This window comes from Erinaceus europaeus, chromosome 12, assembly GCF_950295315.1.
Source record: "Erinaceus europaeus chromosome 12, mEriEur2.1, whole genome shotgun sequence".
Lineage (NCBI taxonomy): Eukaryota > Metazoa > Chordata > Mammalia > Eulipotyphla > Erinaceidae > Erinaceus > Erinaceus europaeus.
Window position 1 is genome coordinate 1,779,299 of NC_080173.1, and position 14,148 is coordinate 1,793,446.

A 14,148-nucleotide genomic window follows, 5' to 3' on the forward strand; every position below is an offset into this window, starting at 1 on the left:
GGGGACATGCACCTGGCGCGGGGTCTGCTCCTGGGGGACCTGCTCCTGGGGACATGCACCTGGCGTGGGGTCTGCTCCTGGGGTCATGCACCTGGCGCAGGGTCTGCTCCTGGGGACATGCACCTGGCGCGGGGTCTGCTCCTGGGGACATGCACCTGGCGTGGGGTCTGCTCCTGGGGGACATGCACCTGGCGTGGGGTCTGTTCCTGGGGACATGCACCTGCCGTGGGGTCTGCTCCTGGGGGACCTGCTCCTGGGGACATGCACCTGGCGCGGGGTCTGCTCCTGGGGACATGCACCTGGCGCGGGGTCTGCACCTGGGGACATGCACCTGGTGCGGGGTCTGCTCCTGGGGACATGCACCTGGTGTGGGGTCTGCTCCTGGGGACATGCACCTGCATGGGGTCTGCTCCTGAGGACATGCACCTGGCGCGGGGTCTGCTCCTGGGGACATGCACCTGGCGCGGGGTCTGCTCCTGGGGACATGCACCTGGTGTGGGGTCTGCTCCTGGGGACATGCACCTGCATGGGGTCTGCTCCTGGGGACATGCACCTGGCGCGGGGTCTGCTCCTGGGGGACCTGCTCCTGGGGACATGCACCTGGCGTGGGGTCTGCTCCTGGGGGACATGCACCTGGCGCAGGGTCTGCTCCTGGGGACATGCACCTGCCGTGGGGTCTGCTCCTGGGGGCATGCACCTGGCGTGGGGTCTGCTCCTGGGGGACATGCACCTGGCGTGGGGTCTGCTCCTGGGGACATGCACCTGGCGCGGGGTCTGCTCCTGGGGACATGCACCTGGCGCGGGGTCTGCACCTGGGGACATGCACCTGGCGCGGGGTCTGCTCCTGGGGACATGCACCTGGTGTGGGGTCTGCTCCTGGGGACATGCACCTGCATGGGGTCTGCTCCTGGGGACATGCACCTGGCGCGGGGTCTGCTCCTGGGGACATGCACCTGGCGCGGGGTCTGCTCCTGGGGACATGCACCTGGTGTGGGGTCTGCTCCTGGGGACATGCACCTGCATGGGGTCTGCTCCTGGGGACATGCACCTGGCACGGGGTCTGCTCCTGGGGGACCTGCTCCTGGGGACATGCACCTGGCGCGGGGTCTGCTCCTGGGGTCATGCACCTGGCGCAGGGTCTGCTCCTGGGGACATGCACCTGCCGTGGGGTCTGCTCCTGGGGGCATGCACCTGGCGTGGGGTCTGCTCCTGGGGGACATGCACCTGGCGTGGGGTCTGTTCCTGGGGACATGCACCTGCCGTGGGGTCTGCTCCTGGGGGACCTGCTCCTGGGGACATGCACCTGGCGTGGGGTCTGCTCCTGGGGACATGCACCTGGCGCGGGGTCTGCACCTGGGGACATGCACCTGGCGCGGGGTCTGCTCCTGGGGACATGCACCTGGTGTGGGGTCTGCTCCTGGGGACATGCACCTGCATGGGGTCTGCTCCTGGGGACATGCACCTGGCGCGGGGTCTGCTCCTGGGGACATGCACCTGGCGCGGGGTCTGCTCCTGGGGACATGCACCTGGTGTGGGGTCTGCTCCTGGGGACATGCACCTGCATGGGGTCTGCTCCTGGGGACATGCACCTGGCGCGGGGTCTGCTCCTGGGGACATGCACCTGGCGTGGGGTCTGCTCCTGGGGACATGCACCTGGCGCGGGGTCTGCTCCTGGGGGACATGCACCTGGCATGGGGTCTGCTCCTGGGGTCATGCACCTGGCGCGGGGTCTGATCCTGGGGACATGCACCTGGCGTGGGGTCTGCTCCTGGGGACATGCACCTGGCGCGGGGTCTGCTCCTGAGGGACATGCACCTGGCGCGGGGTCTGCTCCTGGGGGCATGCACCTGGCGCGGGGTCTGCTCCTGGGGACCTGCTCCTGGCGTGGGGTCTGCTCCTGGGGACATGCACCTGGCGCGGGGTCTGCTCCTGGGGACCTGCTCCTGGCGTGGGGTCTGCTCCTGCTGTGCCTCCAAGGTGGTCGCAGAGTGGCTGCAGTCCCACCAGCATGTCAGGGGCGCCGGTCTCCTCCTGTTTTTAAAGCTTTGATTATTTATTTGTGAGAGGGAACTGAGTACTGCTCTGGCACATGGAGCGCGGGGGCTCAGACACAGCACCTCCTGGGTGAGCCTACAGCTTTACCCACTGTGTCACCCCCAGCTCCTTTTGACCCTTGCCAATGCTTGTTAGGCCTTGTTCTTATGTAGTGATTTAAGTAGAGGTGAAGCAGCATCTCATTGTTTTGATTTGCATTTCCCTAATGACCAGGAGTGTTGAGCCTTTCTTATTCTTCTTAGTCCTTTAATTCTCATTTGATTTTTTTTTTTCTTAATCCATGAGAAGAAGGCAGGAAGCTTGTGAATTATGGCCAGAGATCAGTGTGGCTTGTAGTGCAGTTGTTTCCTTGATTACGGACTAGCCACTGAAAGGATTTCACAGCGACCTTTAGACTCATTTCCCAAATGCTACCCTCCAAAATATCCCTTTGTTTGGTTAATCCTGTAACTTCTGTGCCTAGAACTATGAGAGGGTGTTACACTGACCGGCATCTGGACAGTAAAGAGCCTTCAGCATAAGCCAAAAGACATAGGTTCAAGTACTGACTCAGTCATGAGTTAAGCAGTCTGATACTTTCATATATAAAATGCTAACAGCGAGGCCAGGCATTGACCCACCTGTGGAGCACATCATCACCATGTGCAGGTGTGCAGGCCCAGGTTGAGCCCGGCCGTCCCCGCCCCCTCACAGAGGGGTGAACTTCCTAGTGGCAAAGCAGGTCTGCAGGTGTCTGTCTTTCTTTCCCCTCTCAACTTCTCTCTGTCCTGTCAGTAAAAACAGAATTAAAATATATATATATATAGCCACCAGAGAGCAATAGATTTGTAGTGTTGGCACAGTGCCCCAGCAAAAAGCCTGGTGGCAATAAAATTGTTTTTAACTAAAAAATAATAATAAATACATAGATAACATCTCAGGATTGCCATGAGAATCATAGGTGTGAAACATATAGAGAAAGGCATAGTATTAAGAGCAGAGAACAGACATATCTGATATGATGTTTTATGATAAGAATCACTGAAAGTCTCCTTGCTAACAGCAGTGCTTAATAACAGCATCAGTCCCCGATGGGAAGTCACTCCTCATTTCAGAGGCTGCCTCGCTCCGGTGCTTGCGTCAGGCCATACAGTCTGCCGAAACCACTGCCCTCTGCCACTGGGGCTCAGAGGCAGCCAGAAACAGCAGAGAGACGGTGGGCTGGCCACCTTGTCGTGACCTGTGACTTCAACGCTGGTGGGGAGCTAGATTTGGCTTTGGTCACAGTCTGTCAGCCCTCCCTCCACCATTCCCTTGTTTGGCAGAATCCTTTCCTTATGAACCAAACATGACCATGTGGGTGAGCAGATGAGAGCAGTGATGATCAGTGTGAGATAGTTGGTTATCTATAAGCAGACCACTGTTGGTAAGTATTTATGAGGAATTTGCTTCAGGGAAGCTCACTGACTAAATCTCAAGGTTCATTTTTGCTGTGGTCTTAAGACACTTCAGATATCACCAGTAGTTCCGAGATGAAATGTTACTTCTTCATACTTTGTCCCTTGAAGTATTCAAAACTACTAAACTTGCTACTGTCATAAATCTAGATTTTAACAGATGTTTAAGAAGAGATCATTTATCTCTTACTAAAAGAGATCACCCTTCTAATTGAATAATAGCTTCAGATATTGAAGAGACTTTCTTAGACTTATCTGAACCTAAAGTTCTGTTTAAGAATCCATCAGGTCAGAATTTAATTGTGGGTTATTTTGGCTACCTCCTGTCGCCTCTGTCGAGCTGAATCTAACTAAATTCAAACCCTTTTCTCCCATACCTCATAGGGACAAAGGGCCAACCCCACAAAGCAGAAGAAAGAAGCATAGCAAGCCCATTTATACCGCAATGTGACGGATAGAAAGTGCTTTGTTACCAGACTCATACTATAAGACTCCAAATCCCAGAGTCTGTTTTTACATTTCATGCTGATGTCCTGTGTACTTACTCCTACCTCACTGAATTTCGTTTACTGAAGTCTATCCTTACACAGATCCTTTCCTGTTTCTTTATCTGTAGCCAAGGACATCGTAACCCAGTCAACTAACTCAGTAAACACCCTGACCTATGAATCACTAGAAAAATCAAGGCCACTGAGTGTGACTTCCATCGTTGCTCTCCTCTCACCAATAAATAACATCCTCAATTCCTGTGTTTTTTAGAGAAACAGATGTTCCTATTCTTTATAAATTTTTATGAAGTACCGCAAATAGTATAGGAAAGCAAAAATAACTGAGTAGCTAAATATAATCTGCCACCTAACAAACGTTAAACTTTTTCCACATTTCCCATCTTTTTTCCTTTCTTTTTTTTTTTTTAAATTTCTTTATTGGCGGATTAATGCTTTATAGTCGACAGTAACTACAATAGTTTGTACATGCATAACATTCTCAGTTTCCACATAACAATACAGCCCCTACTAGGTCCTCTGTCATCCTGTTCCAGGACCTGAACTCTCCACCCCCCCACCCCAGAGTCTTTGACTTTGGTGCAATGCACCAACTCCAGTCCAGGTTCTGCTTAGTGTTTTCTCATCTTGTTTTCCAACTAGCATTGTTAGTCTTGTTGCTTGTCCTGTGATGCAGGAATTCCCTCAAAGCATGTTTCTTCTTGACTTACTTTTGAGAACTTGATGCGTGCTACAGGAAGGCCTTGACTTGAGAGTTATTAGTAAAGGAGTAGCTCAGACACAGCTCCCATCTTCTGCAGCTGCCCTCCTCCTAGTCAGCTAAGCAGATGTTAGGAGGCCTTCTGGACAAGAAGAACAAAAGCAAACAGAAGTAGCATAAGTTGCCTAAGGGGGAAAAAAAACCTCTTGTGATCCATTTATTAGGCCCAAAATGTCCTTAATCTCTTCCTGTCTCCTGGATTTCCTGCTTTCACTTACTTGACCCAGATGTTGGCAGAGTAGTAAAATGATTGCTAGAGAGTGACTGTCAGGAAATTAAAAAACAGAACGAACCATTCTAACTTCCTCTTGGAGAAGCTTGAGTTAAAGAGGTGAACAGTGACACACGCACGGGACTTATACCAGTAACGGTGAAGGAAGCTGTTGCTGATGGCAGGCCTGTGCTGCTTACCTAGCGACAGAGCATGCTCGCCAGGCTGAGGAATGCTGCAGCCCACAGACTCTCAGTGACGGCACCGCAGACAGTTATGTCGCACTGACATCAAGTCCCGGGCACATCATGGGCCAGGCTCCTCCCAGGAGGTAGCCGGGAAACTGCCTGGGGTCTCCGTGTTCTTCACTAGATCCTCTGCATGTAGCCCATAAGCACAGGGGCGTGAGAAAGTATGGGGAAACAAACACAAATGGTGGGGGAGAGTGAAAAATAAATGGAGGGTGGAGAGGTAAACAGGCTCAAGGTCAGGCAGATTTAGAAATGGCTTACTCTTCCTGCTCGTCTTTCTGAGCCAGAATCCAAGCACGTGACCTGCCTGTTCAGAAGGCTGTGAATTAGAATTCCCCCCAGATTCCCAGAAGATGAAATGGGGAGCATCTTCTCTGTTACTGTGTTCGCTTTCCTAACTTGAATTCACAAGGGATGTGTGGGGCCCAGGCACAGGCTGAGAGGTTAAAGCGCACGCCTCACCATGTTCATTCTGAGCGTCATGGAGAACACCACAGGGGCTGGGTGATTGTGCAGTCCTCTGGTCTCTCCCTCCTTCCACCCACCACCACCAGTAAGGCGGAATCTGAATGTGGCCTGGGAGACAGTTCAGCAGTGGGCATGGATTTTTAAATACAGATAGATTCAAAAAGGCTGTTAGAAAGGGTATGGAGGAGATAATCGGCTTCAAAACATAGGACTTTATCCCTCTGCTATCAAGGGAGGGGATGGGATGGGATGGGGACTTCTGGTGGTGGGAACTGTGTGGAATTGTGCTCCTCTTATCCTATGGTCTTGTTGATATTTTTTATTTTTTACTTTATAAATAAATTTTTAAAAATAAAAATAACATTAGGACTTGCCTGCCTGAGACCACAAGTTCAATCCCCTTAACTGCCATACGCCAAAACTGAGCAAATCTCTCCTTCCTCCCCCCATCTCTTCTCTCTCACTCTTTCCTCCCTCTCCTCCTCCCTCCTCTTTCTCCATTCCTCACCCTCCCTCTCTCCCTGTCTCTCTCTCTTTTCTAAGTATTGTTCAGAGAAGGTGTGAATGTAAAACTGTATCCAGATAGAGCAGGAAAGGTGTGAGTAGATCTGTTGCCAGGCACTGCTAAGATGGAGACAGACCGACCTTTGGGCTGCAAGACACCTGGCTTCCAACTCGCCTAGCTGGGCTAGTAGTCAGAGTGTCTCTGTATTTCTTGCTCAGGGTTTGAGTAAAAAAGTTGGTGTGTCGTCCTCCATCCTCCAAGGGCTCTGGATCTCCTATAGCACAGAAGGTCTTTCCATGGCGCTGGCGTCTTTACGAAATCTCTACACTCCTAACATCAAGGTGAGTGCTGGGCCAGGCAACACACAAACTCCATAGAGGTAAGTTCAGACCAGTTAGTGGCCGCTTAAAGAGCTAGAGTGAAATAAATGGAATCAGAAGGGCGTCTAGGTGAGAGCCGGTCCTTGACTTGCGTTGAGACCGTCTCTTACTGATGATGTAATGGGTTTTAATTACTGCATTTTTCTCTGTGAACTGAACCTCAGACTTCCTGACTGTAGGCTCTGCTGGTCCTAAAGAGGAACTTGAGCTCAGGGGACCTTTGTTTTTCTGGGAGCTTTTCTGACCAGGAGTTCACGTAGTGGTATATGTTCAGTGTCGCACTGTGGATTGACTGGCTGTACATACTGAGTAGTTGTCAGAAAGGAGACACTTTGCGTTCCTTTCCAAAGACAGAGTATTGGGTGGGAGGAGCGGATATTTTAAAACAAAGCAGTTGTAAAAGCTACGAGGTCCTATGAGAATACGATTGAATTTGTCTGATTTTCACTTGCATCTGCTCACTTACTTCTAGGTCAGCCGACTGCTGATTTTAGGAGGTGCCAACGTGAACTACCGCACAGAGGTGCTGCATAATGCCCCAGTGCTCTGTGTCCAGTCTCATCTGGGCTACACGGAGATGGTGGCCCTGCTGCTGGAGTCCGGGGCCAGTGTGGACGCCTCTTCCGAGAGCGGCCTGACCTCCCTGGGATACGCGGCCGCCGCGGGCTACCTGAGCATAGTGGTGCTGCTGTGCAGGAAGCGGGCCAAGGTGAGCACTGCTCCCGCCCTCGCCCCGTGTGCAGCCTTCCCGAGCCCCCGGCCCGTGTGCAGCCTTCCCGAGCCCCCGGCCCGTGTGCAGCCTTCCCGAGCCCCCGGCCCGTGTGCAGCCTTCCCGAGCCCCCGGCCCGTGTGCAGCCTTCCCGAGCCCCCGCCCCGTGTGCAGCCTTCCCGAGCCCCCGCCCCGTGTGCAGCCTTCCCGAGCCCCCGCCCCGTGTGCAGCCTTCCCGAGCCCCCGCCCCGTGTGCAGCCTTCCCGAGCCCCCGGCCCGTGTGCAGCCTTCCCGAGCCCCCGCCCCGTGTGCAGTCTTCCCGAGCCCCCGCCCCGTGTGCAGCCTTCCCGAGCCCCCGCCCCGTGTGCAGCCTTCCCGAGCCCCCGCCCCGTGTGCAGCCTTCCCGAGCCCCCGGCCCGTGTGCAGCTTTCCCGAGCCCCTGGCCCGTGTGCAGCCTTCCCGAGCCCCCGGCCCGTGTGCAGCTTTCCCGAGCCCCTGGCCCGTGTGCAGCCTTCCCGAGCCCCCGGCCCGTGTGCAGCCTTCCCGAGCCCTCGCCCTGTGTGCAGCCTTCCCGAGCCCGAGCCCCAGCCCCGTGTGCAGCCTTCCCGAGCCCCCGGCCCGTGTGCAGCTTTCCCGAGCCCCTGGCCCGTGTGCAGCCTTCCCGAGCCCCCGGCCCGTGTGCAGCTTTCCCGAGCCCTCGCCCTGTGTGCAGCCTTCCCGAGCCCGAGCCCCAGCCCCGTGTGCAGCCTTCCCGAGCCCGAGCCCCAGCCCCGTGTGCAGCCTTCCCGAGCCCCCGGCCCGTGTGCAGCTTTCCCGAGCCCTCGCCCTGTGTGCAGCCTTCCCGAGCCCGAGCCCCAGCCCCGTGTGCAGCCTTCCCGAGCTCCCGGCCACTCAGGCCTGGGCAGACAGCAGCACATGGCGCTAAGCAGACTCTCCTGCCTGAGGCTCCTACCTGAGGCTCTGAGCTTCCAGGTCCAGTCCCCTGCACCACCATCAGCCAGAGCTGAGTGGGCTCATGTCCATCTTCGCCTCTGTGCCTCTCTCATTAAAAGTAAAATATACGGGTGGGGGAGACAGCATAATGGCTCTGCAAAAGTCTTTCAAGCCTGAGGCCGTGAGGTCCCAGGCTCAATCCCCAACACCACCATGAGCCAGAACGGAGCAGTGTTCTGGTATCTTTCTCTTGTTATCTTTCCCTCTGTATCTACTCTGGAGAAATGCAGTCAGCGACCACGAACAGCCCCCCCCTCCCCCAGCTGCCAAGACATTTTCTCTTGATCTCACCACGAGGAACAAATCGAGGAGCAGGGAGACTGCAGCTGACAGGGAGAGGAGAACAGAGGCCGGGCCCTTACCCTGTCCTTGAAGACCAGCCCTAGAGCTCAGAGAGTCGAGTCTGCTTACCTCATAACCAGAGGTAGCCAGAGGTGTTTCCGTAGTGCGGTTTAACTCTGGCGAAGCATTTCTCCCAGATGTGCTTGTTTTACTGTATTTCAAGAAACCTTGATACAGAAGAGCTCATTTTCAAAATCCTGGTGAACAGAAATGTCCTGATGTCAAAAGATATGAGCCTCTGGGGAATTAAAGGCCTTTGCTCTTTGCTGTAGTGCCTAGAAAAAGAGGTCTTTAGTATTTTTTCAGCGAAATACAGGTAACAGCATCTGACCTCATTCTGAGATGGCCGGTGTTCTTACCAGGGAGGAAATAAAGCTGCTGAGGTTCCACTGGGCACTGAGTCCTGGGACGCTGATGAAGCCCCAGAACGTCAGCTGTTTACGTGATGTGGCGGTGGCCCAGCTGCCCGCCCTGCCTCACCTGCTCACTTAACAAGCTCCTCCAGAAACTGATAACCCGGCCTTGTTCCCATTGCTGTAAACTCAGATTAATCTCTCCGCTCTCCACGGGGTCTTTCTTGCTGCCCAGCCTTCACTGCATTGCTCAGTCTCTCTGTCCTCACCAGAGCAGAGCTGTGAGCCATGTGGACTGTTCTCACAACCTCCTTTGCCCTCCTGGACCCCTGTATGAGCAAAATCCCCTCTTCCTGCCGCTTTTGTGAACTCTTCATTTTCCCCTCCCCCTTGACTTCTGCCCAGACATGTGTGTGTGTGTGTGTGTGTGTGTGTGTGTGTGTGTGTGTGTGTATATACCCTTTGTGTGTGTGTGTCTCTGTGTGTGTGTCTGTCTGTGTGTGTGTGTGTGTATATATATACCCTTTGTGTGTGTGTGTCTGTCTGTGTGTGTGTGTGTGTGTGTGTGTGTGAATATTTCTGAGCGAGAACTCCCAGTGGCCTCTCTACTATGGCTGCTTAAAACTCAGGTCCTTAGCCTGTGGCTCAGAAGCGTCTGTGCTCTAGTTGCAGAAGGCTCTCAGTCTCGCACTTCCCTTCACAGCATTTTGAATGTGTGTGTGGTGTCATATAGGGTCTCGTGCTACCTTCCAGCCCAGTTCTTTCTGTTTGTAGAATGAACGAGATAGAAATGGGGGTGGAGAGAGAGAGCGAATCTCAGTCTATGGCGGTGTCTTTATTCTCCCCTGCCGTCCTGGGTGTCAACCCCAGACCTCCTGGTGAGCCTTCCTGCCACCTTGTAAGGCAGAGACGCCAGGCCTCCCCCCCCAGCAGCCATGGGTTGTCACCACTTAGTCTTAGGGGCTAAACTGAGCCCAGGGTCTCACACAGAAAGCAAGTGCTCTGCCCATTGAGTCCCCTCCCTGGCCTCTCAGCTTCGCACTTTAGACTTCCCCTTCTTCAACCCTACACTTTCAAAAGCTGGAACTAACCTTTTTGAAGCCCACCAATGAGAGAGGCTTTTTCTTAGACCATAAAACTCAACTTTATGAAGAGAGATTCTCTTCGGAGAGATACTGCCCAGAGCTCAGTATCCTGGGAAGAGGGGTGTCCACTACAGTTTCTCCAACCCATTTCCCTCTTACAGCCCGGAGGCAGAGCCCCAGAGCGCACTAGACTAGGAGCTCTGTTTCGGGGTGGTGCTGCTGTCTGCGCAGGGTGGGAGGGCAGTGAGCTGCTCAGGAATCCTGGGCCTGAGGGCGGGGCTTCTTCCAAAGGCCACCTAACATCACCTACTTCGGGGACACAGTTCCAAGTATGACAAGCCTGCGGCCTTTTCCTCAGAGTCCCTCCCTGCTTCCAAGAACTAAAGCTTTACCATACTTCTGCCTTCATGACATTTAGTCATTTAGTGCATATGCCCCTTTGGACAGATTTTTTTTTTTTCAATTTTCAGTTTTTGTTTTAACAGTGTTTTTACAAGACTGTAGTGCTTCAGGGGTCTAGCTTCACACCCAGTACATGGTGCTTGTGCATGTCACCTCCCCAGCCCACTGAAGTTCTGTCATCATCTTCCCCACCCCTCAGCCCTGCCACTCAGCCGGTAACCACCGCAGTTCTCAGAGTCCAAGACGAGTCGGGTTGCTCTGTTTTCCAAGCACACTCTGCTTCACACGTGACCCGACTCTTCTGGCATCCTTCACCTCTTATTCCCGTCAGCAGCGACACCTCTGGTTTCCTCCGCTTTGTCTTTTTGGTTTGCGACATTGTGTTTCACTGAGGACACTCCCTACCTTCTTCATCCAGTCCTCCGTCACTGGGTGTCTAGGCTGCACCCGTATTCCGGCTATTGTGAACGATGCCGTTATAAAGAGAAGGGTGTTTCTCTGGACAGGCTTTTGTCATCTTGGCTGCATCTCTTCTCTGTTCAGAATTGTTGAGAGTAGACTGTATTCTCTCATCTTACGCATGTTCGCGCCACCTGATAGTCATTTGTTACATATGTCGATTGTGTGACGCCAGAGAAAGAGCCCAGGACTGAGCAGCTTCCTCAGCTCAGTGCTTCTCACCCTTTACAAAGACACCACCGCACCTCCCCACCTTCTGTGGGCCTCCCCTAGTGCCACTCTTGGTGGTCCTGTGGTGGCTGTTCTGGGGCCCAGTCTGACACACGGAAGGCTGGCACTCTGCTGCTTCAGCTCTGTCCAGGCCACGCCACGGCTAGACTGAACTAAAGCTGGGGAGGCCAGATAACACAAGCTCCGAGAGTTCTCCCGCCAGAAGAGGCCAGTGGCCTGTCCTGACATGTGACAGGGACTTGCTGGGAGACTGCTCTTACTCAGGCTCCTCTCTCAGCATCAGCCAAACACTGCAGCTGTGAGGTGGCGATAGGACTTAGTCTAGCACTCTGCTCCAAACATGCCTGGCTCTTTGGCCAAGTCTCTGAGATTCCGCATCCCCCACAGGAAGAGAGAAGCGGCCTCTAAAGCTTGGTGGCCAAGTGAGTGAGTCATGAGATGGGAAGTATTTGGCTTCTTAAATAGCTTATATATGTTTTTTCTTGACACTTATTTATTTCCTTTTTGTTGCCCTTATTTTTATTGTTGTAGTTATTGTTGTTGATGTCGTTGTTGTTGGATAGGACTAGAGAGAAATGGAGAGAGGAGCGGAAGACAGAGGGGGAGAGAAAGACAGACACCCGCAGACCTGCTTCACCGCCTGTGAAGCGACTCCCCTGCAGGTGGGGAGCGGGGGCTCGAACCGGGATCCTTCCGCCAGTCTCTGCGCTTTGTGCCACGTGCGCTTAGCCCGCTGCGCTACCGCCCGACCCCCACTATTTGGCTTCCTTGGAAGACCAGAGAGTGTTAGATTCAAAATGGTGTTCTTTCTTTTTGTCGGTTTTTAGACAACTTTTTTGTGCCAACAAATCTTGTCTGTCTGAAAAGAACTATTTGAGGACACAGGAATATGTGCCTCAGGAAAACAAATCTAGATTGGAAGTTTTGGGTTTCGGTTTCTTTTGATGCAAAAACAAAACTTTTTTCCTTCTGTTATGAAAAGAGGTTGTGCTTAGAGCGGCATCTGCCAGCAGTATAGCTCAGCGGTGGCCTGGTCTGGGCAAGGGCGTGTCCTGTCCTCTGAGTCCTCTCAGAGATCGGCTCTGGGGGTAGGAAAGGATGCGTCCCGGCTGTGCTGACACGGGTCACCAGGCTGATGTGACTGGACGGGGTGACAGCCGCACGTCTCTGTTCACATGAATGTCTCTGTCCCCTCCCTTAAGGTGGATCACTTGGATAAGAATGGGCAGTGCGCACTGGTCCACGCAGCCCTGCGAGGCCATCTGGAGGTTGTCAAGTTCCTGATTCAGTGTGACTGGACCATGGCTGGCCAGCAGCAGGGCGTGTTTAAGAAGAGCCATGCCATCCAGCAGGCCCTCATAGCCGCGGCCAGCATGGGCTACACTGAGGTGAGAAGCAGCTGGACGCGCGGGTCCTGGTGCGTGATCGTGGAGAGGACCTGAGTCGGGGTGAGCGTGTTTTGCAGAGGCCTGCACAGGGAGACGAGGAGCCACACATGTGTCCGTACTGCCCTGTATACCATCAGCCTCCCCTGATGAAAGGGAGAGAAGGAGGGAGGGAGGGAGGGAGAGGGAGAGAAGCAGAGAGCACAGTGGTTATGCGAAAGCCTTTCATTCATGAGGTTCCAAGGTCCCAGTTCATCTCCAGCACCACCACGTAAGTCAGAGCTGAGCAGGGCTCTTGGGAAGGGGAGAGAGAGAGAGGGAGAGGGAGAGAGAGAGGGAGAAAGGGAGAGGAGAAGGAGGGCGGGAGGGAAGAGGAAGGATGAGCAAGCAGCTGCTGAGGTTTGGGGCTTTTTTTCTTTTTTAAGTTGGATAGGACAGAGAAATTGAGAAGAGTTGGGGGGGGTAGAGAGGGCGAGAGAAAGAGGCACCTGAAGGAGCCCTGCTTCCCCGCTTGTGAATGCGCCCTCCCTACAGGTGGCGGCGAGCCGGGATCCCTGCTCAGGCCCTCGCTTGCACTTTGTACTATGTGTGCTGAACCCGGTGTACCACTGCCCAGCTCCCCTGGGGCTCCCCCCACAAGCTATGTTTGAGCGACACAGGAAACCAGGAAGAAAGGGCTGAGCCATTACAGAATTGCAGGTCTTGGTAGCATGTATTAACTTTTGATCGCTGCTTTAAGGAACAGGGAGATTAAGTCCCTGAAGGGTTCAAACTCTCAGAATGTCAAAGTCTTTAGAACTAGTGGCAATTAAACTGAGATTTAGCACCCCACAATGACCCTGGGTCCATACTCCCAGAAGGATAAAGAACAGGAAAGCTATCAGGGGAGGGGATGGGATACGGAGCTCTGGTGGTGGGAATTGTACCCCTCTTATCTTATGGTCTTGTCAGTGTTGCCATTTTATAAATAAATAAATGAATAAATAAATGAAAGAAAGAAAGGACCCATCTGATGCAGTTCCTCATTATCTGACTTTTCTCACTGAGCAGACAAGGGCACTAAGGCTCAGAGGACCGGTCTGCTGCGCTGTGTTCGCGTGGCACACAGTGTAGAGGGAAAGGGCACAGCATCTGGAATCTCGTAAGGGTCAGGGTTGAGTCCCAGCTTTGTTGCTCACGTGCTGAGACCTTGGACAGTTTCCGTAATCTCTTGGAGCCCGTGTGCCCTCACTGATGTGAGATGATAACTGATGCTCTGTAAGCTAGGAAACGCTGTGCACGTAGCGTGTGTGTTTATTGGTGACAGAGACACAGTGGCGACTTTTATGCAATTGTTGATCTTTTAAGAAATATTTAGCACCTGGCTCTGGAAAGGAAAGTGAGGTGGAGCAAGAGTTCATATGTGTATATGTGTACATATAAAAATAAATTTATTATACACTTTGCTGACACTGAAACTCACTTTACGAATAATAGTTGAGCATTCAGGCTCTTGGCAGAATGCTTGTGCCGGCTACTGCTGATTTGTCCATGGACAGTTTGTGGTTGGCCAAAGGGAGTAAACCAGCCTATGTAAACCTTTATCTAGTGATTTTTTAATTTATTTTATTATCTTTA

The 14,148-nt window shown here is 53.2% G+C and overlaps 1 protein-coding gene across 6 annotated transcripts in view; it reads left to right on the plus strand.

Annotated features, from left to right (window-relative positions):
• The window catches only part of TANC2 (tetratricopeptide repeat, ankyrin repeat and coiled-coil containing 2), a 315,530-nt gene that overhangs the window by 282,102 nt on the left and 19,280 nt on the right, over positions 1 to 14,148 (plus strand). For all 6 annotated transcript variants that reach the window (XM_060202531.1, XM_060202528.1, XM_060202527.1 and 3 more), the window contains 3 exons: positions 6,411 to 6,533; positions 7,045 to 7,281; positions 12,349 to 12,534. In XM_060202531.1, coding sequence (XP_060058514.1) covers positions 6,411 to 6,533; positions 7,045 to 7,281; positions 12,349 to 12,534 — 546 coding nt within the window. The remainder of the gene's footprint in view (positions 1 to 6,410; positions 6,534 to 7,044; positions 7,282 to 12,348; positions 12,535 to 14,148) is intronic.